Source organism: Tyto alba, unplaced genomic scaffold (assembly GCF_018691265.1).
Source record: "Tyto alba isolate M040663 unplaced genomic scaffold, T.alba_DEE_v4.0 Super-Scaffold_39, whole genome shotgun sequence".
Taxonomy (NCBI): Eukaryota; Metazoa; Chordata; class Aves; order Strigiformes; family Tytonidae; genus Tyto; species Tyto alba.
The window spans coordinates 11524781-11549944 of record NW_024881314.1 but is presented as its reverse complement, the minus strand read 5'-3'; the positions used below and the strand labels follow the sequence as shown (position 1 = coordinate 11549944).

Here is a 25164-nt window from a genome sequence, read left to right as displayed (position 1 = left end):
CCCGAACGCTCGGCTGGGCTGGGCCGCTGCGCTGGGAGAGGGGGAGCCCAGCCCCGGGCTCAGCCTGGGCAACAAGGCCCTGGGGAGGTCAGCTTACCCCGGCCTTGCCAAGAAAGGTCACAGGAAGATACTGCTGGAGATTGCAGGGCAGAGCTGTCACAGTGCCACAGCTCTGAACAACGGGATTTTGGGTGAAGGTGAGCAGGAGCCATCTCCTCGATCTGTTGGCGATGAGCAAGGTATCTCCGCTTGCTCTCTGGGGCTGTGACCGCTGCCCTGTGCTACTTCCAATCAGTCTGGACTTTGCAGGTCCTGTAAGGGCTTGTCCATGTGCATCCTGACCACTTCCCCCAGTTACCCAGGCCTTCCTCTCCGCCGGGGAGCAGGGCAGTGAGGGGGTGATAGCATTGGGCTCAGCTCTTCTCCAGCAGCTTCCAGACCAGGCGGGCTAGGAGCTGGAGGTTGGCAGAGCCTGAGGCAGAACGGCGTTTGCCAGTCCTCCAGCGAAAGCACCCCTTGCCCAGTGCCCCTCAGCATCGCCGCCCAGCTCTGCTGGGAGACCTGTGAGGAATTCCCGTGGCGCCTGGCCACGAGCGCCGGCCCTGTGGAGATCCTTGCTGAGCGCTGCCCCGTGCGGGTGGCTGCGGTCTCTCTGAGCTCCCCCGGGGAAGGGGGAAACCTTGAGCACCTACAGCTTCTTCCATCCGCCTGGACATACCTTCCCTGGCCGCTGGCTCTCAGCTGAGTTCCCGGAGACCCATTTAACATCAGACCTGAATCAGCTCCCCATCCTCCCCCCCCCCTGAACATACCTCCCCCTGCATTCGGCTGGCTTTCTGCTGGTGCTGCCCCGTCTGCCCCGTCCCCCGGAGCCACGCTGAGTGCCAGAGGGGCGAGGTGAGCAGAGGGGTCTTGCCTCCCAGCACCAAACCGGTGCTTTGCCAGTCCCCCAGCAAAAAAAAAATGAGGTTCCTGGTTGAGCAAACATGGAGTTTAATGCATGTAGCTCTGCGAGCTGCTTTTGTTTATCCTGGAGGTACCCAAGGTGCGAGGCTGGTTCCCATCCAAATCCTCTGAGCTCTCCCAGCCTGGCCGTGACACCTGGGAGAGCCTCGGGCGGTTTCCACAGCACAAGCCCTGCTCGCCGCTGCTCTATCAGGGCTTGGCTCTCCCTCTTTCCACCCCCAGTTTCAGTGCCTGCTGCAGAGATCACATCATCTTAGTTCAGAGGGGAAGATGGGTGAAAATAGCCCGGAGATACCTGCTCAGTGAAGCAGCCAGGGACCATACATATGCATTAAAAACAAAGCAAAATTGCTGCAAACAAAATGCAGAAGTTCCTGCAGTTCAGGGTTATCTGCTGGCCTTTCATGTTCAAAACCGATGGAGCATGTTCATCGCCGTTCGTCAGCATGATGTGAGATCCCTGGAAAAGCAGCATTTACCTGCCTGGATGCTGTCCCTTCTCAAACGCACTCCAAAAAAAGACAGGATACATGCATCCTTAATCGGGGTACTAAATAACTTAGTTTGCTATCTATAATTTAATTATAGTTGGAGAGGGTGAACAAGGAGGTGTCTTCTGCAGGGGGGGAAGCTTTTTCTTTCTGCCTTAAGCCATAAGATCGGATGTAACTATTAGATGGGGGGTGGCTGGTGATTCCGTGACCATCCCAATAACAGTGAGATCAGACTACCAGCCCTATTTTGCCAGCGGACCGGCACTACGAATTTCCCCGGGATTTAAAGAATCTCTTAAAAAAGCACCGCCGGCTTCGATCACCCTTGCTTGTACCCAGAAAGCCGTTGCCATTACCCAGGTCTGCGAAGCCCCGCGCCGCCGCTGCCGCCCCGATCTGCCCGCTGCTCGGGGCCGCAGCCGGGCCAGGCTGGTTCTCCCAAACCCACCTTGCCTGGCCCAGCCCTCCCTCACCTGCCCCCGGGCGCGAGCCCCGGCAGCAGGACGGGGTTGTTGAAAGCACATTTCCACTCCGCTGCACAGGTGTTCCCAGCCCGTGCCAAGAGAGCAGGAGAGGCTTAAAAAAAAGACAACATCGTCCTGTGGCAAAGCCCGGCGAGCATGTACAAAGATTTCTCTTTTTTTTTTTATTATTATTATTGAGATTTGGCAGCATGAAAATGGATTTCTGCCAGGCCTGAATCAGCTCAGCCTAGATCTATTCAGGATTTTTTTCTTGCGGTCATCCCAACATCCAAGTGCCTCGCTGGCGCTGAGACTCTTGCCCAGTCAGAGGAGACATTTCTAATGCTGTCCTGTCAGCGCGTCTCCCTAATCAAACCAAAACTATCCGTGTTTTCATATTCATCCCAGCCGTGTGGTGTCCAAGGCAATGGGACAGTTCATGCCATAACAAGGAATTTTCCATAATAGCGAGCAAGTATTTTCCCCTTGCTCTTTGCATTTGACATTTAGATTTTTTTCCCCACCCCAAATTTGCTCCAAAGCCTAAGCCGAGTGTGCAGAAAACAGCAGCTTGAAATGCAGAAGCTGGAGACAGCCAGGAGCTTCCGAAAAAGGCATTTTTAGAGAGAAAGTGCTGACGCAACCCAGCGCTGCCAGTGTGCTGCAGCGCCGATAAATATTTGATTTAGCTTGACTAGGAAGGCATCGTGTTCAGAACGATTTGAAGAAGAGGCAAGATTGCAAATATGGTATTATTGAGAGGAAGATCAGCCTAGCGAGCAGCATTCCCAGCTCTCACTCCAGCTTGCGAATTGCTTTGGGTTGGAATAAACTGGTGTTACCTGTCGGAAAGGTATCGCTGCCCGCTGCCCGCCTGCTCCGGGAGCCGGGCGGGATGTCTGTGCCCCGGGGCTTGGAAAGATGCTGCTAAATAAAAACCCGAGCAGAGTTTTAAGTCTTTGTCTGACGTGTGCTGTTAATATTCCCCGCGTTAGCATCGCAGGGGGCAGCTGGGAATCAGGGAGTCTCGGTGCTATGTAGCTGCTGCACTTTGTTGCAGGTTGCTGGGGCCCCCAGGGGAGCCGCTTTCATTATCTAATACTTTCTAATTCTGGCAGGTTTGAGGTTTTTTTGACTTGACTCTGTTTCACTGTCACATTTTAGACTATTTCCCTTTCATGTGTTCATCAGGTCTCGCTTTCTATCCATCCCCTTCGAACAAATGCCAGTGTCTGATCCGTTTCCCTCCATCTGGCTCCTACCTCTTTGAGTTTCTGTCTCCTCTCGTTTCTTCTTTAGGCTTTTCCTTGCTTTCATTATCAGGTTGCTTTGGATTTCTGGTTCCACTTAATTCAACATTAAGCCCTGCTTGGGTTCCCTCTCTTGCTCTCACCACTGCTGTTTTGGCTCGGGTGGGATGCTGCCGGGCTTGAGTGTCCAGCCAGAACTAACTAGAGAGAAACAACAAGTACTTTTATTTCCAACGAGCCAGGAGCTTCTAGATTCGATAAACCCCATTCTTCTCACACTGCGTGAAGCACAACCTGCCTTTGTTAAATAATTCAGATAGAAAAAATCCCGATACCCTCATGCAAATGCTCCAGCGGATTCCAGTTTCCACCTCCGAGGGGTTTTCAGCAGGATTTGCAGCAGGACCATGAGGCTGACGGGTGTCCCGGGGAGCTCTTGGGACTTTGATTTATGGATTGCAGCCTCCATATAGGAGAAGGGAGCCTAACTTTAAGGATCCCTTTCCAAAAGGAGCGTTTTATACACTGGCTTTGTAAAGATGGATCTCACAGCTCTCTGGCCAGGATGCTGAGAGATGAGCTTTAACAGTCTGTGCAGAGCCAGTTGGAGATTCAAACCTCTGAGCTTGGGTGTGTTTGTAGCTGGAGTTTTGGCTCAGCCTTGATGCCATTCCCTGACTGCCCGAGACAGCGAGACCCTCCTGCAGTGCCCGCAGCTTTCCTTAGCCAGGCTGGGAGCAGCTAGCCGACACGATGCAAGGGCCAGATCCTGCCTGGAGCCACCACACCGCATCCCACCAGCCTGCCCAGTCCGAGTGCTGCCGAGCCCAGGAGCAGGTCCCCCAGGTCACAAGAGAGACGGGCTCCGTCCCACCAGGCAGGGCTGCTTCCCGCCTTCATTCCCATCTCACTGGGAGGAGAGAAAAGACCAAGAGCCCAGGCTGGCCCCAGGGCGGCAGCCCCCCGGGGGGATGGAGATCCAGACAGCTCCTGGAAGGGGGCTGCTTCCCCAGGAGGCTGGGAGCAGGGGGGGCAGGGGTGCCCCCCCACCAGCACCAGGCTCTCGGGGGGCAGCCCGTACTCATCAGGGAGGAAAACTTCAGCTGGGGTCAGTGCTCTCTCCTCTCTGGAGAAGCAGCTCCCGAGCCTGCCGGCGCCCTGGGGCCACCTGCTCGCCATGGCCAGGCCGTGATGGATTTTGCTTGAGATCACATCTGGCCCTGTCACCAGCGCACAGCCCTCTGCCCGTGCCTGCCCGCTGCCTCTCTGCCCTCCCCCGTGCCCCCCAGGCCAGTGTTCCCCGGGGACGTCACCGCCTCCCTGCCACCTGAACTCACACCCACAGGGCAGGGATGCCCTGCCCCACGGAGAGGAGGGACTGTGACATCCAGCAGCACCTCCTGGCCCTTCCTCCATCCTTTTGCCCCATCTCTTCTGAACCTGCATCACTCTCCAGGGCAGGGCTTGAGGCACATTCCTTCCCCCCCCCGGGGAGCTCGTGGGGCAAGGAAGGCGGTGGGGGAGCTGCCCGGCACAGCAGACCCTTTCCTGGAGGAGGGGGAGATGCTGCTGGGTGCTTCTGAGACCTGCGGCGCTGGAAGAGAACCTGCAGCACCCACAGCCGAGCTCAGCCCCCCAGGGATCCCCTCCCTGGCTCAGCATCAGCCTCCGCAGCTCCTGAGGGAGAGCAGAGCCACGCAGCCACAATGGGGCCACCGTAACACCCTTTGCCCTGCAGCAAGGTGACATTTAGTGGCACCCCTGCCTGGCTCTTTCCATCCCTTCCCAGCCCCTTGGCCCTGGTTAAGGACAGCAGCTGCCCGAGATGTGCCCGGGCTCATCGGCACACGGGGCAGCCTGGCCACCTCCTGCCTCCGCTGTTTTCTCAGGTGGGAGCTGTCAAAGCAGTCCTGGGCCAGTTAATCTCGGGGTTGCTGGCAGCGGCGAGCAGGTTCCAGCCTCACGTGGCCGGGCTGGGTTGGGGGATTTGGGTCTCTTGCGGCTGTTTGAAGAGCAACGCGCTGCTGCTGGGTTGCAGTCGAGGGGAGGGCGAGTTGCTGCAGAAATGGCTGGTCCCACTTCAGTCCCCTTCCTTGTGCCGGCGCGGTGCCGTGGGACAGATCCAGCTGGTGCAGGGGACTGATCTGGCTGAAAAGCACCTGTAAAAACCACAGTGGGTTTCTGCCGGCGGTGCTGCGGGTGGAGAGCAGGGAGCTGACCTGGTGGCCTCAGCCACCCTGCATCCCCCCGGCCGCACAGGGAGGGCTCAGGTGCTGGTCCCTGCAGCTGGGGGTAGGTGACACCATCCCTCCCCGGCCAGGCTCTGCCGGACCCCAAATGAGCACCCACACGTGGTGCCGGCTGGTGTGGGGTGGGCAGGAGGTGGCCAAAGCCCTGTGGGATCTGCCAGTGCTGGGCTGGCAAATCTCCTTCTGTTCCTCTGCGGGGAAGGAGTCACATTAGGTCCCAAAAGCTCAGGGAGGTGCGTGTGTGGGTGTGCGCAAAGGTGACTGTTGCCCCAGTAAGAGGATCCGGAGGCGACAGATTTGGGGCACCTCGCAGTGATGCTCTGACACCCTGGGGTGATGCTGGGGCCAAGCGGGACAGCACGGCTGGGGCGTAGCTGGGACTTCCAGGAAAACCCTGGGGTGATGCTGAGGGTGGGGGGGGATGCCGGGGGGGGGGGGGGGGAGGACACGACGCCGCGGTTGGGACCCTTGGGAAAGCCCTGGGGCCGTGGAGGGGGCCGCGGGCTGGGGTCCCCGGGGGTGATGCTGAGGACGCGGGGCAGCCGGGGCTCGGCCGCCGATGCCGCCTGCCGCCAGCACCTCCCCGCTCCCCCCTCCTCCTCCTCCTCCTCCCGGTTCCCTTCCCTCTCCCTTCTCCCAGAGCCAGCCCGGCCGGGGGAGGAGCCGGCCGCTCACAAAACCTCCCGCCCGGCCCCTCCGGCCCCCGCACCGGCACCGGCACCGGCGGCGGGGGGTGCCCAGCGCCCGCCCGGGGCCATGCTCGCCGCGGCGGCGGGGCCGGAGGGGCCGGAGGGGCCGGAGGGGCCGGAGGGGGGGGGCGGCGGCGGCCGGGGGCCATGAGCGCGGGGGGGGGCGGCGGGCGGCGGCGGGGCGGCGGGGGGGGGAGCCCGGCGGGGCGGCGGGGCGGGGGGGGCGCGGGGGGGCGGCGGCGGCGGGGCCTGCGCTCCCTGGGCAGCCTGGCCGGGCGGCTGCTCCGCACCTGGGCGCGCCTGGCCGGGGGCCGCGGCAGGCACCGCGCCGCCCCGGAGGACGACGAAGGCGGGTTCGGGGGGGGCGGCCCCTCCGGCGGGGAGCGGCGGCGGCGGCCCGGGGGGGAGGCGGGTGAGGGGAGCGGGGGGGAGCGGCCGCCGGGCGCGCAGGGGCTGCGGAACCACGGGAACACCTGCTTCATGAACGCGGTGGTGCAGTGCCTCAGCAACACGGCGCCGCTGGCCGAGTTCCTGGCGCTGGGCCGCTACCGCGCCCGCGGGGCCGGCGCCGAGGTCACCCACCGCCTGGCCGCCCTGGTCCGCGCCCTCTGGACCCGCGACTACACGCCGCAGCTCTCCGCCGAGTTCAAGGTAACGGCCGGGCCCCAAGCACACACACCCCCCCGGCACCTCCAGCTCCGGCACCCCCTGGCACCCTCCAGCTCCTGCACCCACCAGCACCCCCTGGCACCCCCCAGCTCCGGCACCCCCAGCTCCTGCACCCACCAGCATCCCCCGGCACCCCCCAGCTCCGGCACCCCCCAGCTCCCGCACCCCCCGGCACCCCCCAGCTCCTGCATCCGCCGGCACCCCCTGGCACCCCCCAGCTCCCGCACCCCCTGGCATCCCCCAGCTCCGGCACCCACCAGCACCCCCTGGCACCCCCCAGCTCCGGCACCCCCCGGCACCCCCCAGCTCCTGCACCCGCCGGCACCCCCTGGCACCCCCCAGCTCCGGCACCCCCTGGCACCCCCCAGCTCCGGCACCCCCTGGCACCCCCCAGCTCCTGCACCCCCCAGCACCACCAGCTCCCGCACCCCTTGGCATCTCCTGCTCCCACCACCCACCAGCACCCCCTGCTCACATCAGCCCCTCCCCATCCTCATCCTCCCCACGGACCTCACCCCCCCGCCCCCAACCCCGCTGCTGTCACCTGAGCTCTGACCCCCCCACCCCGGGTGGGCGAGCTCCCAGCCCCGGCCACCCCACGGAGCCGTAAGGGTGGGCGCGATGCTGTCGGTGACGGTGGGGTGAGGCAGGGTGGTGCCACGGGAGCCCAACTCGGTGGCCTCAGCCCCCGTCACAGAGTGGGTGTCACGTCCCTGCCGCGCACACGCCAGGGTGCTGCAGGGCCTGCCTGGGGACGGGGCCGAGGTGTCCCCTGGCATCGCGGCCCCCCCGCGCACAGGGACACATGCCCGTGAGTGACATTTCAGCAGGGTGCTGCAATTAAACTGCTGCCGCAATTGAACTTGGCAGAGCGTGCGGAGGAGCCGCTGGGAAGCCAGGTCTCTTCCCGGGTCGGGGCGGTCCTGTGCGGGCAGGAGCCGGGGTACCCTCTGCTCTGCCCCCCCTTTCCCTGCCTGTCTCCCTTCCCTGCCTGGAGGGTGGCAGCACCCACCCCACAGGGACTGCTGGGGTGCAGTGGGTGCTCCTGGGGGAGCTCGTTGCCGTTAATTTCTTCAGGACAAAGTAACCATCTCTTGCAGTGCTGGGCACGATATTTCCATGCCCTCTGCTCCCATGCACGCACATTCCTCAGGCACAGAGCAAAAAAAAACCCAAAACTTTCAGCCTTTGCTTTGAATTTTCTCCCTCTGGGTGGTTATCTGCATCTTCCATGAATTTCCACTTTTTTTTTTTTTTTTTTTCCTTTTTTTCTTCCAAATCTGCCCAAATAAGATTTTAAAATAAGAGCCGAATCTGTGACTCGCTTTGCTTGAAGCCCATCCGCGGTGGCCTTGCTCCCTCTGCTTGTACTGGGACGCTTGTGCTGCGGGGCTGGGGGCCGGAGGGGGTCTTGCCTCAGGGTGTTTCCTGGTGGTCCGATCCCTGTCCCGGCAGGTCCCAGTGTGCTGGTTAAAATCACATGGACAGCTGGTTAAAATCTACACGGATGGTTGGGGCTTCTCCCTCCCGGTGCTGGTTTTGGGACTGAGCTGCTGAAATTGTCCTTTCCCTGCTCTGAGCAGCCACCTCCAGCCCAGACTCAGAGATGAGTCCCTGGGGACCCCCAGCTCTGCCTTTTGGGGTGCCCAGGGGTCCCTGCAGGGAGCCCAGCAGGGTTCCCAGCCCCGTGCATCCTGCTTTTCTGGGGTCAGGGACCCATCCTGGCTCCCGCCGCTCCCCCGGGAGCTGCTCGTGCAGCTCTCGCGGGCTGGTGGCACCCCAGCATCTGCTGGTGACACGTACCCCCGGCTGAGCCCCGGGGCCACCCGAAACTGGTGGGACCTCCGCCGCTTTGGCGCTGGCTGGGTGGCCTGATGGCACCCCGATGGGCTCCTCCTCCCCGTGCACTGCCTTGGTCCCACAGAGTTCCCAGCCCTGTTCTTCCCACTGCGGCTCCCAGCAAGGGAGGAACCCCACACCCCCTCCCCAACCCCCTCCCCCCCCCCCCCCGGGAGGGCATTGTGTCACTTGCCTGACAGGGAAATTAATGCTAATTAGCCAAAATGCTGTGGTGTGGCTGGTGGGGGGCAGGCGGAGGGGTGCACGGCGTTAGGGCCCGATCCGGGCATGGCAGAAGTTGTGGGGCAGGGGGATGCTGCTGTTGGTGGCACCACGGGGACCTGGGCTTTCGGAGCAGGGTCCCCGGGGGGAGCATCACAGTGGCTTCATTGCCCCCATGGCTGCTCGGGGCTCGATTCTTGTGCCATGCCTGGAGCTGAGTGTCTGGGGCAGAGGCTAGGGGAAGGGGATATGGGGGGGGGGATGCAGTGGGGAGCCCCATCAGCAGCTCCCAGGGATCCCCTGCAGGGCTGGGGGGAAGGGGGAGAGGGGAGGGCAGCGCCCCCTCCCCAGCACTGCCCTCAGAGAGGGGGTTGGAGGGAACCCCCCCGGCACGTGGCTCTACCAGGGACATCTCTGGTCCCCCTCCCCGATCTCACCTGCTCCACTTCAGTTGGAGGGTGCTGAGTGTCGGGCTCCGGTGAGCTGAGCCCCCCCAGTTTTGGGACGCAGGAGGTTTCGCTCGGGGGCTTTCCCCCTGCCTGGGCGGGCAGGGCTGGCAGCTCCCCTGCCCGCCAGCCGCACATTTGCTGTCGAGGAACAGCCCTCGTCTCTTCTAGGGACTTGGGTAGCTGGGCTGGCACCGCCAGCGTCGCCTGGCTGGGGAAACTGAGGCACGGGGAGGCACTGGGCTGGCTGCTGGCGATGGGGGGCACATGCAGGCAGGGCCTGGGGGAGAGCTGCTGCCTGCTGAGTAATCCCGACGCTGGGAATTGCCTTCCCCTGGCCGTTACACCGAGGTGATGCCGTCCACAGCGTGTGGGGTGGGTGACGCTGGCGGGGCCCCGTGGGCTGGGCTGGCCCGTATGGCCTTTGTTGGGGTGTGCCCCGTCCCCTCCCGGCCTCATCCCAGCAACTGACAGCCGGGACACCACGGTGATGGGCCGCAGAGCTGCTGCCTGTGCCACGCGTCCCCAGGGCGGCGGTGGTGTCCCTGCAGGGGCAGGACAGGCAGGACGCGGGGAGGGGGGGGGGTGGTTGGATTTTTGTGATGAGTGCTAACGAACCAGCCGCTCGTTAGCGCCAGGCAGCGTGGCCCCGGAGGCTCAGCGCCCTCCCTGCCCGTCTCTTGCAGAATATCGTCTCCAAGCACAGCTCGCAGTTTCGGGGCAACGCGCAGCACGACGCCCTCGAGTTCCTGCTCTGGCTGCTGGACCGCATGCACGAGGACCTGGGGGCTGCCTCCCCGGCCCAGCAGGCCCGCGTCCCCCAGGAGGTGGGTGGCCCCCGCCAGGGTGGCCGCGCACCCTGGCTCGGGGTGGGGAGGGTGTCCACACCAGGTCTGGGACCGGGGGAGCCGAGATGTCCTCCTGGGAGGGGGTGGGGAGTGGGCTGGAGTTGTACCCCCCCACCCCAGTAGGGGATGGGGATGCGGGGGGGGATGTGGTTTGGCCGGTGCTGGGGTGTGGGTGCTGCGGGGCTGGGCAGGGTGGTTTGGGGTGCTGGGAGAGCGGGGGGGGTGTTGGCAGGAGCCCATCTGGCTGCGCCCCCCAGTTCTGGTGGGCACCCTGGTTCTTGGGGTTGCTGGATCAGTTGGAGGTCCAGCCCCCACACCCGTCCCTCCCTGCCTCCCGCCAAGCCTGCTGTAATTACCACGCTCAAGGCTTTGCTGCTGGCAAAACAAGTAATTAAGCCTGGCCCTGCCCGCCGGCTGGATTTGCGCACCCGGCATTGGCGTGGCCGTGTGCTGTCCCCACTCTGGGGGTGATGCTTGGGCACGGGGGTCCCTGTCCCCAGCCTGGGGGGTCGTGGCAGCGGCCGAGGAGCGCGGATTGGGGCTCCCCACAGGCAGCCTCCAGCCTCGCGTGGGCAGAGCTCCATCCCGCGTGGGAGAGCCCCAGCCCCTAAGCCTCTGGCCGGGGCAGCCCTGTGGCTTCCAGCCCTTCTTGGCCAGGGGGCTGCAGCCATCCCTGCACTGAGCTGAGCCGTCCTCAGCCCTGCTTGCCATTCCCCAGAGGCATTTAGATACCCCGGGAGAGCCTGGCAGGGGATGAGACTCACTAAATGTGTGTGAAGGGAGCTGGGCACCCACATGCCCGTCCTGGTTTTGGGCAGCGGGGGTTAGGGGAGGAGGGTTTGTGCAGGTACTGAAGGACGGGGCGCGGGGAGGATGGTGGGCTACTGGTCAAGCCTGTGCTGGGGCTTGGGGACTGGGGGGGCTCAGCTGGTGGAACGCAGAAGATGGTGGTCAGGGCACGGAGCGGGGCAGGCTGGCGGGGGGAAATACCGTCCTGGCTGTTTGATGGATGCCCACGAGGTGTCTGCAGTGGCACCGGGTGGGCTCTGGGGCTGCCCGGGTGGGGGACCAAGGCTTGGCTGCCGGGAGGGCTGCAGGAGGAGGAGGAGGCATCCGTCCTCTTGGGTTTTAGAGGGATTTTTGGGGCCGTGTGGGGCACAGACACAGTCCAGGTCCCCTCTGTGCCACACCAGATGGACCCCGGTCCCAGGCAGACCGTAAGGACACGTCAGGCTCAGCAGGACCCAGTGCCAGCAGATGGCACGAGGAAAATCCACCTCCCAGCCAAATACCTCACTGATTTTCAGTCTTCCTCATTGCGACACCAAAACCTCCTTGTCTTACCCCAAAACAGCCAGTCCTTTCTGCAGCATTTCTTCTGCCATCGGGTTTTGGGTGGCCACAGCTGGGGGTGAAGCCGGTGGCTCCTGTGCAAGGATGGGGGCTCCCGGCGGTTCATGGGGCAGGGGGTGGGCAGGGAGGTGTCACCCAAGCTGGCTGTGTAATGGGGTCCCGTCCCAGTGTCCCAGGTCCCGAGGGAGCAGAGCAGAGGACTCGCTTCTTCTGGGGGTCCCTGGCTCGGGGTGCCGGGAGCTGGTGCATCAGGCCTGGAAAAAGTGCAGAGGTCTGTGGTGTGGGGGGAGTGGTCACCCCACTGCCCAGAGCCAAGATGGGGGGTGTGGGGAGGCGGCCGAGGGCTGGGTCAGCAGCGGAGCAAGCGCTCCCCACGCTGCCTCCCCTGCCAGCTCGGGGGGTGCTGGTGGGGTGGCACCGCTCCCACCGCCTGCGCTGGGCTGGGGGCCGGGTGCCCTGCCTGGGCTCGGGGTGCTGTGTTATGCTGGGTGCCATACCCGGGCTCGGGGTGCTGTGTTATGCTGGGTGCCATACCCGGGCTCGGGGTGCCGTGCTGGGCTACTGTGCCTGGGCTTGAGGTGCCCGGTTGCGTGCCGGGCGCCGTGCCCGGGCTTGCCGCTGGTAAAGGCGCTGGGGAAGCACGCAGCAGCGGGGCCGCTTTCCTGGGCGACTCTGCGGCCCGTGCTGGCACGTTTGTCTGGGAGGACATCGCACCCCCCGGGGCTTTTTTCAGCTCCCTGGTTCTGGTGTTTTGCCTGTGATTAATTCATGCCTGGCCGAGTTTGCCTCAGGTGGATACAAGCGCAGGAATGTGCCCACCCGCTCCAGGAGCTCCCACCCACTCCAGGTGCTCATCACACAGACACACGGCACCCACTCGGCACCCACTCGTTGCACAGCATCCCACCATCTCACCCACTCGCACCCCAGCTGCCCGCAGCATGGCCGGTCCCAGCACCCATGGGTGCGTTTGCCGGCACAGTGGGTGCTGGGGTGCTCTGGGCACCTCCCCGCCGGGGCTGCCCACCCTGCAGGTGGGTGCTGGGGCTCCTGGGGGGGGTGTTGTGGGGAACCAGCTTTCCCCTCCCCAGGCTTTCCCCTGCCGGAGGTGCTGCTGTGGGCACCCAGCCGACTCATCCAGGAGTTCCCTCCTGGAACATTCCAGCTGGGCTTGAATATGTTTCCAGCTCCAATTTCTTGGTCTCCAGAAGCTCTGGCCACCTACGGCTGGTCATATGGGCTGTACCCCAAAATTTCCCCAGGACGAGGCATGCAGGGAGCCTGGAGGGCTGGGCAGGGGTCACTTTGGCATCACCTGCAGCTTGTCCTCACGCCGTGGGGACGCCGAAGCTGGGCTTGGTTCACTGGGACATGTCGCCGGCCCCTCAAGGGTGGGGGGGGTCACCCTGGCACCTCTCTCACCCGGCTCGTCTCTTGCTCCCGCAGCCCGGCGAGGAAGGGAACGGCGGTGCCAGCAGCTCCCCGCCGCCCGCCCGGCCCCCCCGCGGGCAGAGCTTCGTGCAGAGCCACTTCCAGGCGCAGTACAGGTGAGCGGGGAGGCCGGGACCCCCTGGCCGGGGGCTTCATTTTGCTTCTGGGTGCCTGGACCCTGAGCCCAGGGAGGGGACGAGCCGGGGAGCGCCCGGCCCTGCAGAGGCTCCGGCCATCTGGACGTTTCTTACTCCACTTCAGTGCCAGCAAATATTTTTGCGAGTGCTGAAGAGGAGCCCAAATCCCCGTGGCAGCAAGTGGGGTGTCCTGCCTGCTCCCCACCCCTGTTGCAGCCCTGGGGCTGCTGGTAATTAGCTTGGGGAGCAGCACAATTAGGGTGAAGGTGTGTGTTACCTGCACGGTGCAATGCTGCTGGCGTCTGGGCTGGGTGCGTGCGGCGGGGTGGGGGTGACTGGACAAGCAGCTCTTGGCCAGACCGGGGGGGGGTGGAATTGTTTTATTAAGGACTGATCCAGAGCAGGGTCTGAACCACATCCCGGGGACAGTTTTTGTGGATGCCTGGTCCTTGGGAGCGAGGGCACAGAGGGTGGCATCAGCCACATCCAGTGTCACCTTTTGGCACAGACACGGGCAGACCCCAGCCCTGCCCCACCCGCCGCGTGTCTCCCATGGGCATTTCACCCCCCTTCCATCAGAGACCCCACCACCCCCCTCACCTTGGCCCTAACGAACCCTTAAGCGGTTCCCTGCGAGTGCTGATTTTGGGACGGCTGATTTTGCACCGCGGTAGCAGTCGGCTGACAAAAGGAAGGCGGCTGCGGGGCCGGGGGGGCCAGGCAGGGGTTTTGCTTCCTCCTGGTTGTCCTCCACCAGCCTGTGCTCGGGGTGGAGGTGGTGGAGCAACCCAGTAAGGTGTAGTGTCCCTCAAGGGTCCATACTGGGACCAGTACAGTTTAATGACGTGGTGGGATCGAGCGTGCCCTCGGCGAGTTGGCGGGTGGCACCATTGAGGGGTGCCCTTGGTTACTGGGGTGGGGATGCCATCCAGGGGGGCTCCGGTGGGGTGGAGGAGTGGGGCCACGTGAACCTCGTGAAGTTCAACCAGGCCAAGCGTGAGGTCCTGCACTTGAGTCGGGGCGATCTGCAGTACCAGTACAGACTGGGTGGTGAATGGAGAAGGACTCGGGGGTACTGGGAGATGAAGAATTGGACGTGAGCCAGCAACGTGCGCTCACAGCCCAGAAAGCCAGTGGTACCTTGGGCTGCATCACAAGAACCGTGACCAGCAGGTCGAGAGGGGGGGATTCTGCCCCTCTGCTCCGCTTTGGTGAGACCCTCCCTGGAGCCCTGTGTCCAGTTCTGGGGCCCCCGGTACGTGACAGACGTGGACCTGTTAGAGCGGGTCCAGAGGAGGATCGGCCAGAGGGCTGGAACCCCTCTTCTGGGAGGCCAGGCTGAGAGTTGGGGGGGTTCAGCCTGGAGAAGAGAAGCTCCAGGGAGACCTTCGAGCGGCGTTTCAATATAGAAAGAGGGCTTCTGAGAAAGGTGGAGACATCTTACCGGGGTCTGTAGCGACAGGACAAGGGGCAACTGTTTTAAACTGCAAGAGGGTGGGGTTAGATTGGACATAAGGAAGAAATATTTTACAATGAGGGGGGTGAGGCGCTGGCCCAGGGTGCCCAGAGCAGCTGTGGCTGCCCCCTCCCTGGAAGGGTTCCAGGCCAGGTTGGACGGGGCTGGGAGCCCCCTGGGCTGGGGGAAGGGGGCCCTGCCCGGGGCAGGGGGGTGGGTGGGATGGTCTTTGAAGGTCCCTCACAACCCGAACCACCCTGTGGTTCTATCACAGGACTCAGGATCGGGGTTGTCCCAAGCCTGCCCAGAGGACCAGCATGGGGGGGCCCCCGCAGCTGGGTGATGGGACACCCCACATCTTCATCTGGCTGAGACTCACGGGGTGCTTGGGTGGGCTAGCACCTGGCCACCCTGTCCCCATGCTGTGGCATTGCGGGCGTGGGGGTCACATCTGGAATAACAAGTCCTTCCTTCTCTCTGAATTAATCCCTTGCCCTGTAAGAAGAAAAGACACTTTAATTATCCACCCCCTTCCGCGCACCAGAGCCTGTCTGTGTGCAAAAGGAATTACTAATTTGTGTGGCTGCTTCCCGGGGAGCTTGGTGGCTCTTCAAGGTGATGGATAACAAGGACTCAGGATTTTGATTTGGTTTTTAATTTATTTTTCCCCTTTTACTTGAATACAAAGGAGGGGAAAAAAAAAAAAAGAAAGAAAAAGAAATAGGAGGTGAGGTAGTTGATGGCATTAAAGGTTCATTTAAGCCAGGCTTTGGTCTGGCCCCGTGGTGCTGGGGGGGTGTGTGATCCCAGTGGTGCAGGATCTGGCCCTGCGGTGGGGGCCGGCAGCGGGTGCGTGGGGAGCGTGGCAGGACCCTGGTGTCCCCTGGGTGCAGGTGGCGGGTGGGACAGTGTCCCCTGGCCTTGGTGCCGGGGCGGCGAGGGGCCGGCAGCACCTCCCCAGGGGACGCGGTGGGGTTTGTCAGGGGGCTGCAGGCAGCTGCCCCTCTGCTGCCCGTCGCTGCAGCCCAGCCACCGCCCTGCTTTTCTGGAGGGGTCCTGTCCCCCCCAGCTCCCCAAGGCGTTGTCTTCGCTTAACCCCCACCCATACAGGATGGGGTCACCCCAAAGCCTCCAGAAGCCATCCTGGGGTCTGCGAGCCCTTGGGAGGGGGGAGCAGGATTTGGAGGGGTTACAGGTCCACAGCCACACCTAGGAGTGGGAGACACCCCCCCCCCCCCACCCCAGCCCTGGGATTTCACTCTGGTTTCTCTAGCACCAGTGACTGTGGGTGCCCTTGTTAGGTTTCAGAGTGAACAGACCACTGGGCTGGGCAGGCGGGGAGGGGCTGCGCTGCCTCGCCCTGCCGTGCAAACCCTGTGTGCCACCGCGCGGTCCCCGGGCTGCGGTCCCGGTGGCAGCCCCAGGGTGGGGGCTCTGGGGGGGGGGGGGGGGGGTGCCGGGGTGGCTGTCCCCGCGCTGGTGACGCGCCCCGGCTGTATTTCGCAGGTCCTCCCTGACGTGCCCTCACTGCCTGAAGCAGAGCAACACCTTTGACCCCTTCCTCTGCATCTCCCTGCCCATCCCGCTGCGCCAGACCAGGTGAGCCCGGCCCCGCGCCTCCCCAGCCGCTCGCCAGCACGGCACAGCTGATCTGCAAATTTGGGGGGGTAAATAATTAATTGGGGGGAGGGGGGGTTTGGCAGCAGCGCTGGGACAAGTGACCGCCGCTGTGGCAGGAGCTGTGCCCCAGGGGTGTTTGTTACCCCGGGGTCGGAGCTGCTGCGCTGGTGGGCGCGGGTCCCTCCGGCACGGTCACGAGCGGCATCGGGTCTCAGCGCGGCGCCTTCCCCCCCCCCGCCCCCCCCCCCGCCCTGCTGAGGCGTGTGCGCGTCGTGTCCCCCACCCGTGTCCCCAGGGCTCTCAATGTCACCCTGGTGCTGCAGTGCGAGCGCTGGCGGTTCGTGCGGGTGGGGCTGGCCGTGCCTCTGCTGGGCACCGTGGCCGAGCTGCGGGAGATGGTGGCGCGGGAGGGACACGTCCCCCCGGAGCAGGTAACGGGGGGGGGGGGGTCAGGGGGGGACCCGGGGAGGGGACACAGCCCCTGAGGGACACTGAGGGCGCCGGGTGCCGTCCCGCAGGTGATCCTGGCCGAGGTGTCCCCGCGGGGCGTCCTGCGCTCCCTGGGCGACGCGGAGGAGCTGGGTGCTGCCGGGGAGGGGGCTCCCCTCTACGCCTTCCAGCCCCCCCCGGCCCGCCGCGCAGGTACCGCCCCCCCCGCCCCGCCATTGGTTGGCAGCTGCCTGCCCGCGCCACGCGGATTGGCCGGGAGTGGCTTGTGCAGCGCGGAGGGTGGCGGGGAGCGTCCCCGGGATTGGTGGGAGGCAGATGGGCTCTGCTGTGATTGGTTGGAGGCAGGAGTGCTTTGCTATCATTGGTTGGAAGCAAGTGTGCTCTGCTGTGATTGGTTGGTGGTGGGTGTGCTCTGCTGTGATTGGTGGTGGACTTGGTTCTCCCTCTTCCCTCCTGCCTTTGATTGGTGAGAGGCAGGAGTGCCCTGCTGTGGTTGGTTGGAGGTGGGTGCGCTCTGCTGTGATTGGTTGGAGGTGGGTCTGCTCTGCTGTGATTGGTTGGAGGCAGGAGTGCTCTGCTGTGATTGGTTGGAGGCAGGAATACTCTGCTATGTTTGGTTGGAGGCGGGTGTGCTCTGCTGTGATTGGTGGTGGTCTTTTTTTTCCCTCTTCCCTCCTGCCCGTGATCGGTGAGAGGCAGGAGTGCTCTGCTGTGATTGGTCGGCGGCAGGAGTGCTCTGCTATGGTTGGTGGAGGCGGGTGTGCTCTGCTGTGATTGGTGGTGGTCTTTTTTTTCCCTCTTCCCTCCTGCCTGTGATTGGTTGGAGGCAGGAGTGCTCTGCTGTGATTGGTTGGAGGCAGGAGTGCTCTGCTGTGATTGGTTGGAGGTGGGAATGCTCTGCTGTGATTGGATGGAGGTGGGTCTGCTCTGCTGTGATTGGTTGGAAGCAGGAGTGCTCTTCTTTGATTGGTCGGAGGCAGGAGTGCTCTGCTATGGTTGGTTGGAGGCAGGTGTGCGCTGCTGTGATTGGTGGAGGCCATGTTCCCCCAGGCCTGTGATTGGTGGGAAGCGTGGGGATGCAGGAGGCCGTGCTGCAGTCTGGGGGGCACAGGCAGCCCCCGGCAGCAGGCGGAGCGCCCAGCACCTCCGCGGCACTAAGTAACCCCCATCACCGCTAAACGACACCCCCTTCACTACCCCTCGGGGGGGGGGGCTGGGTGCTCTCCCCCCCCCCTGCCCGCAGGGTGCCCCCGCAGCCTGCCCGCCTCCCCCGGGACGGCCCAGCCCGAGGGGCAGCGCCTGCCCCCCGCCGCCGCCCGCTCCTCCGACTGCCTGCACCGCGGGCCGGGCGGCCGCATCCTGCTGCTGCTCTGCAACACGGCGGGCGCCGGCGCCCAGCTCGCCAGGTACCCGCCCTCCCTCCCTCCCTCCCTCCCTTCCCAGCGGGAGGGGGCGCGGGGGCGTCCCCCCCCTCAGCCCGGTGTCCCCCGCTGTCCCCAGGTTCGGGCCGCCGCTGGTGCTGCGGGAGGAGCGGGGCGTCTCCTGGGAGCAGCTCCAGCAGAGCATCCTGGCCCAGCTGCGGGCCCTGCTGCGGGGAGAGGTGCGGGCGCAGGTGAGCGGGAGGGGGGGACACCGCTGTCCCCTCCCCGGGGGCACGCTTGGGCCCCGTGCTGCCACTGCGGCCATGGGTGGCCATGGTGGCACCATCACGGGCTGTGGTGTCTCCACGGGTGGCCGTGGTGGCACCATCACGGGCTCTGGTGTCTCCACGGGTGGCTGTGGTGGCACCATCACGGGCTCTGGTGTCTCCACGGGTGGCCGTGGTGGCACCATCACGGGCTGTGGTGTCTCCACGGGTGGCCGTGGTGGCACCATCACGGGCTCTGGTGTCTCCACGGGTGGCCGTGGTGGCACCATCACGGGCTGTGGTGTCTCCACGGGTGGCCGTGGTGGCACCATCACGGGCTGTGGTGTCTCCACGGGTGGCCGTGGTGGCACCATCACGGGCTCTGGTGTCTCCACGGGTGGCCGTGGTGGCACCATCACGGGCTGTGGTGTCTCCACGGGTGGCCGTGGTGGCACCATCATGGGCTCTGGTGTCACCATGGGTGCCCATGGTAGAGCTGTGGGTGGCCGTGATGTCTCCATGGAGAGCCGTGATGCAGCCATGAGTGGCTGTGGTGGCACCATCACCGCTGTGGTGGCACCATGGGTGACCATGGTGGAGCTGTGCTTGGCTGCACAGTCACTGTGAGTGGCCAACGGTGTCACCGTGGGTGGCTGTGGTGGCCCTGGGGGTTGTTGTGTTGTTGATGCTGGTGGCTGATGGTCACCGTGGGTGGCCATGCTGTCCCTGTGGGTGCTCGTATTCACACTGCCCGCGCCCAGTGGTGTCCCTGGGGATGGCCCTGGTGTCCCTGTGGGTGGTTCTGTTACTGCTGCGGGTGGCCATGCTGGCCCTGTGGGTGGCTGTGGTGGCCCTGGGCATGGCCATGTTGCCCTGTGGGTGCCCAACAGTGTCACTATGGGTGGCTGTGGTGGCCCTGTGGGTGGTTGCGTTGCCACTACCGGTGGCCAGTGTTGTCACCACGGGTGGCCACAGCATCGCCGTGGGTGGCTGCAGTGCCATCCAGCTCGCACGGCAGAGCCACCCCAGCTCAGCCACCCTCCCCAGCACCCAGGTGCCACCATCCCGCGGGCGCTGGTGTCCCCGTGCTCCCCTTTGCCCCCCAGCCACACCACAGCCAGCAGGACAGGTCATCCCCCAGCCTCGTGTCCGCATCCCCACAGGTGTCCCCTGCCAGCCCAGCCACCCCAACCAAAGAAATCTGATTTGGGGGCTTTTTTTTTTTTTGCACAGCTCCCCCCAGATATCGCTGGCGGGCTGGGGGGGGGGCTCTGCCCCCCAACCAGCCCCACAGCCCCCCTCTCCCCTTGCAGGGCGCGGGAGCTCTCTTCCGCATCCGCCTGGCCGGGGGCTCGGCCCCCTGCACCTACCTGTCCCCGCAGGACCCCCGCCCTCTCTGCCACCCTGCCATCGACAGGTAAGGGGCAGGATTGTCCCCAAACTGTCCCCTTGTTTCCTGGGTCAGCGGTGCGACCGTGGCTGGTCACACTGTCCCTGTGGGTGGTCGTGTTGTTGCTGTGGGTGGCCGAAGGTGTCCCTGTGGGCTGACCAGTGTCACCTTCGGTGGCCCCTCCGCTCCCCGGGGACTGGGTCCCCAGCCCCACATCCCCACCGTGGGTGCTGTGCAGGGTGCTGGTGGTCGTCCCCGCTTGCCACCGCGGGGTGGCAAGGAGGTGACCCCCACAGGGACCAGGGGTTTTGGGGGGGGGGGGGCACCTCACCTCATCCTCGCCCCCCAGAGCCCTGCAGCTGAGCGGGGCGGGGGGCCCTCCCCACGTCAAGCTGACGGTGGAGTGGGACACGAGCACCAAAGAGCGGTGAGTCCCTTGCCTCCAGGGGTGGGGGGGGGACACCCAGGTCACCCTCCCTGACCTGCCCCTGGCCCCGTGTTGTGTGTGTGTGTGTGTGTGTGTCCCTGCCCTGCGCAGCCTTTTCGGCAACATCCAGGAGGAGGTGGTGCAGGATGCGGAGAGCGTGCGGCTGCAGCAGCAAGCGCACCGCCAGCAGCACAGCTGCACGCTGGACGAGTGCTTCCAGCTCTACACCAAGGAGGAGCAGGTATGGGGCACCCTGCCTGCACCCCCCCGCACCCTGCCCTCCCCCAGCCCTCACCCTGCCTGCACCCCCCCACACCCTGCCCTCCCCCAGCCCTCTCCCTGCCTGCACCCCCCTGCACCCCACTTCACCCCCCTTCACCCCCCTGCACCCTGCCCTCCCCCTGCCCTCCCCACCCCCCTTCAACCCCTGCACCCAGCCCTACCCCAGCCCTCACCCTGCCTGCACCCCCTTGCACCCCCCTTCACCCCTTTGCCCTCCCCCTGCCTTCCCCCTGCCCTCCCCCAGCCCTCACCCTGCCTGTACCCCTGTGCACCCTCGTGCACCCCCCTGCACTCCCCTTCACCCCACTTCAACCCCTGCACCCTGCCCTCCCCCAGCCCTCCCCCTGCCTGCACCCCCCTGCACCCCACTTCACCCCACTTCACCCCCCTTCACCCCCCTGCACCCAGCCCTCCCCCTGCCTGCACCCCCCTGCACCCCACCCTCGCCCCACCCGCACCCCACCACCACGCAGGGCAAGCCCTGCCCGCGGCACAGCGGCTGTCGGCGTTTGGGGTGCCAGCAGTGGTTGTGGAGGTGCCGGGGGGCACACGGGGGGTGGGGGGTGCTGGGGCGGGAGGTGGCCACGGCATGCGTTGTCCCCAGCTGGCCCCGGACGACGCCTGGCGCTGCCCGCACTGCAAGGTGCCCCAGCAGGGCACGGTGAAGCTGAGCCTCTGGACGCTGCCTGACATCCTCATCATCCACCTCAAGCGCTTCCGCCAGGTGGCTGAGCACCGGCACAAACTCACCACGCTGGTGAGGTTCCCCCTGCGGGGTCTCGACATGGCCCCCCACGTGGCACAGCGGGGCCAGGCCGGCGGGCAGCTGGTGGGGCGCTGGGCGCCCTGGCAGCCCCCCCTCTGCCTGCCCCCGAGCTGCCCCCGCGACTACCTCTATGACCTGTACGCTGTCTGCAACCACCACGGCAGCATGCAGGGCGGCCACTACACGGGTGAGCGCGGGGGGGGGCGCAGGGGTGGGGGGGTGTTGTTGGGCCATGGCGTGGATTTGGGGGGGGGTACTGCAAAGGAGGGGTGTGCCGTGGGACTTGGGGACGCTGCGGGGGGCTGCTGGGGGGGCACAGCCTGGAGGTGGGGGGCACTGCAGGGGGAGTGCCGTGGGGCAAGGTGTGGGTTTGGGGGGGGGGGCATTGCAGGGGGGTGTGCCATGGAACTTGGGGACACTGTGAGGGGTTGCTGGGGGGGCATTTCAGGGGGAGTGCCGTGGGGCATGGTGTGGATTTTGGGGGGGCACTGTGGGGGGGGTGCTGTGGGGCATGGTGTGGATTTGGGGGGGGGGACTGCAGCAGGGGGGTGCCATGGAACTTGGGGATGCTGCGGGGGGTTGCTGGGGGGGCACAGCATGGAGCTGGGGGGCACTGCAGGGGGAGTGCCGTGGGACAAGGTGTGGGTTTAGGGGGGCACTGCAAGGGTGGGGTGCTGTGGGGCATGGTGTAGATTTGGGGGAGGGCACTGCAAGGGGGGGTGTGCCATGGGGCAAGGTGTGGGGCTGGGGCACACGACGTGGGGTTTGAGGTGGCACTGCTGAGGGTGTGTGCTGTGGGGCACAGCGTGGGGCTTGGGGGGGCACAACATGGGGTTATGGGGGCACCTCAAGGGGGGGGATATGCGATGGGGCACAGGGTGGGTTTGGGAGGGGGGGGGAGCTCAGGGGTGTGCTGTGGGGGCACGGCATGGAGTTGGGGGGCACCTCAGGGGGATGTGCTGTGGGGCACAGGGAGGGTTTGGGGGGGGGGGAGCTCAGGGGTGTGCTGTGGGGGCACGGCATGGAGTTGGGGGGCACCTCAGGGGGATGTGCTGTGGGGCACAGGGTGGGTTTGGGAGGGGGGGGGAGCTCAGGGGTGTGCTGTGGGGGCACGGCATGGAGTTGAGGGGCACCTCGGGGGGCATACCCCCCCCCCCCCCCACCCCAGCAGCAGCCTCCATCCCCAGGCTCATGCTCCCCGCTGCACCCCGAGACTGGGGGCGGCCGGGTCAGAGCCCACGCGTCCCCCCTCACCCTTTGCATCCCGCCCCCCCTCCCCGGTCACCCCCAGCCTACTGCTGCAACGCCCTGGACGGGCGGTGGTACAGCTACGACGACAGCCGGGTGGAGGGGGTGCGGGAGGCCGAGGTCAGCACCCACAGCGCCTACATCCTCTTCTACCAGCGCCGCGACGCCGTGCCCGCCTGGTCGGCCGGCGGCTCCGTCAGGGGTGAGCACCCCCTCCTCCCTGCCTGCCCCCCCGACAGCGCCCGGGCCCCCCCAGCTCCCCACCCCGGGCGCGCCTGGCCTGGCCGAGCGCACCCCTGGGCAGCGCAGGGCCCCCCCCCCCTCGCCGCCGCCGCTCAGCACCCCTGGGTGCTCCCCGCAGGCTCCGTGGCCTCCTCGCTCTCCGACCACTGGCTGGCCCGCCTGGGCACACGGGACACCGTGGCCACCCAGCCCTCCCCACCCAGCACCCCCGCCGCCCCGGAGAAAGGTGATGCTGAGCACCCCCTCCCCACCCCAGCACCCCGGGGCGCCTCTCAGATCCTCCCGCTTCTTCATTTTTTTTTTTTTTTAATTGCAGGTGGCTTCGAGGCCAGACCCTTGGTGCGGGGCGTCCAGGGCCGCAGCCTCAGCGTTAAGCTCTCGCCGGCCGGTGGCCCCCCCGGGGCCGTGCCCCCGCGCTGGTCCTTCGCTTGCAAGGATCGGGCCCGGCCGGGGGTCCCGGGGGAGCTGGTGGCTTACCTGAAGTCGGGGCGCCGGCCCCGCTGCACCCGCCGCTCCCTCCTCCCGCTCAGCACCGGTGGGGAGAGCGGCCCCGACACCCCCCCGGCCCCCAGCCCCGTGCCAACCGGCCCCCCGAAACAGCCTAGCAAGGGGCAGGAGGAGCCAGGCACCCCCCGAGCCCCCCGGCAGCCCTTCCGTGTGCCCACGCTGCGGCGAGCCGCCAGCGCCGGCGCCGAGGGGTCCCTCTGCCTGCCCCCCAAAAGCCAGAGCAGCCCGGGGCGGAGTGGGGAGGGGCCGGGGGGGCTCCTCCGCCCTGGGCTGCCACGGCCGGAGGGGGACACGGGGGTCCCCCCGGCACGGCTGGCCCCTGACCCCACGGCCATGGCACGCTCGCAGAGCTCAGCCAGCCTGCCCCCGCGCCCCAAGGGGGGCCTGCAGCGTTCGGCCTCGCTGGGCAGGGGTCCGGGGGGGCCCATCCTGCCCACTCGGGGTCCCCCCCCCGGGGCCACGCTACAGCGGGGACGGCAGCCCACGGCCTCGCTGTGCAGCCCGACCGTGCCGGAGTCCAGCTTCTGAGCTACGGCCGGTGAGCATCCCCGCCCCCCCCCCCCCCCCCACCTCCTCAGGGCAGCCTGAACTGGGGGGGGTCCGAGCTGGGGGGGTCCCAAACTGGGAGTGTCTCAACCGCAGGGCTGATCCCAGACAAAGCAGGGTCATCCTGAACCAGGAACATCCCAAAGCAGGGCATCCTGACCCGGGGGCTCCTGTTCCCAAAGCAGGGCATCCGCAAACCGGAGCATTCGGGTGTCCTGAAGCTGGGTCATCCCAAACCAGGGGCTCCTGAACCGGGGGCTTCCCAAACCGGGAGCGCCCCGAACCAGAGGCTCCTAAATCAGGGCACCCCAAACCGAGGGCATCCCAAACCGGTCGTTCTGAAACCAGGAGCATCCCAAGCCGGGGGCGTCCCGGCCTGGGGCATCGCCCGCTCGCCCCTTCCCAGGGAGCGGGCAGGCGGGTGGGCACGGGCTCCGCCAGCTCTAAGATGTGAGAGTATTTATTGTACCAGGAGAGTTTTATTCAGAGACGCTTTTTGTTTTCTAAAAGGCGACTATTTTGGGGGGGGGGGGGGGGGGGGGGGGGGGGGCGGGCGGGTCCCCCACACCAAGGTCTATGCAATACGCGATTCCTCCAGCCAGCTTTTGTACGCGGGGGCTGCAGCCCCACCGCCGGCGGTTTCTATTAAAGACACGTGAAATGAGGCGGGTGCTGTGCCTGGGGGGCAGCGCCCGTCCCGGGGGTGGGAAGGGCTTCGTGGCCCATCCGTGGTGGTGCTGGTGCTGTGGGATCAGCCTGGGAGTGGGGTTTGGTGGTGGTGGGGGAATCAGTGGTGCCAGAGTCACGGTGCCGTGGGGCTGTGCCCGCCGGGGCAGAGGAAAGGGCTGGCTGGAGAAACTTGGTGTGGCCACAACGGGGGCCAGGGACAGAGGTGGAGATTTGGAGAAGGTGAAGGTGGAGGAGACTGGTGGAGGAGGTGGGATGAGGAGAGGGAGGGGGGTGTGGGATTGGGGTGGAAGTGGAGGAGGCAGAGGTGGTGATGGAAGAGACAGGGACAGAAATGGAGGTAGAAGTGGAGGAGGTGAAGGTGGAGCTGGAAGTGGATACGGGGTTGGGGGGGAGGAGGACGTGAAGATGGAGGAGACTGTCCCTTGCTGGAGGGCTGCTCCGGGGTAAGGCCCTTGCTGTGACCCTGCGTTGCAGCAGGGGACAAATGTGGATTTGTCACCGATTTGTCACCCAGGCAAGCAGCAGTGCTGGGCATGGTAGGTTCATCAGGGCACCCATGGGTGCTGGCAGTGGCAGGGGCAGGGCTCCTGCTTCTTGGCACCCCACAACTGCAGCTGGGGGGGGGGTGGGGGGGTGGGAGCCCCAATATGAGTGGCCATCCCTGTGCCAGGCCTCGGGGACCCCATGCCCACCTCCCTTGCAAGGACCCTGCCTTGGGACCATGGTTGGGGTGCAGGTGTGCTGCAGGGACCCTAGGGATGTGCCACCCCAGCACCCTGAGGTGGCCCCTCTGCCTGGGGGCCCCTGAGGCTGGGGGGCTGCTGCGCCCTGAGGCGCTCGGTGCCCCCACCCTTG

The 25164-nt window shown here is 65.7% G+C and overlaps 1 protein-coding gene across 1 annotated transcript; it reads left to right on the top strand.

Moving 5' to 3' along the window:
* Nucleotides 1–1412: 1412 nt before the first annotated feature.
* On the top strand, nt 1413–24283 carry USP43 (ubiquitin specific peptidase 43). The gene is made up of 16 exons (XM_042802308.1): nt 1413–1417; nt 6349–6763; nt 9975–10115; nt 12936–13036; nt 16020–16112; nt 16429–16564; nt 16652–16775; nt 17827–17989; nt 18084–18195; nt 19524–19627; nt 19950–20027; nt 20139–20268; nt 20914–21262; nt 22367–22525; nt 22685–22792; nt 22883–24283. Exons 1-16 carry the CDS (start codon nt 1413–1415, stop codon nt 23599–23601), a joined length of 2937 nt encoding a protein of 978 aa, XP_042658242.1. The 3' UTR covers nt 23602–24283.
* Nucleotides 24284–25164: the final 881 nt, after the last annotated feature.

Excerpts from the sequence above, each read along its gene's own strand:
- USP43 (XM_042802308.1), top strand. Across the intron at positions 10,116-12,935 it reads AGGCCCGCGTCCCCCAGGAG|CCCGGCGAGGAAGGGAACGG; the intron begins GTGGGTGGCCCC and ends TTGCTCCCGCAG. Across the intron at positions 16,113-16,428 it reads ATCCCGCTGCGCCAGACCAG|GGCTCTCAATGTCACCCTGG; the intron begins GTGAGCCCGGCC and ends CCGTGTCCCCAG.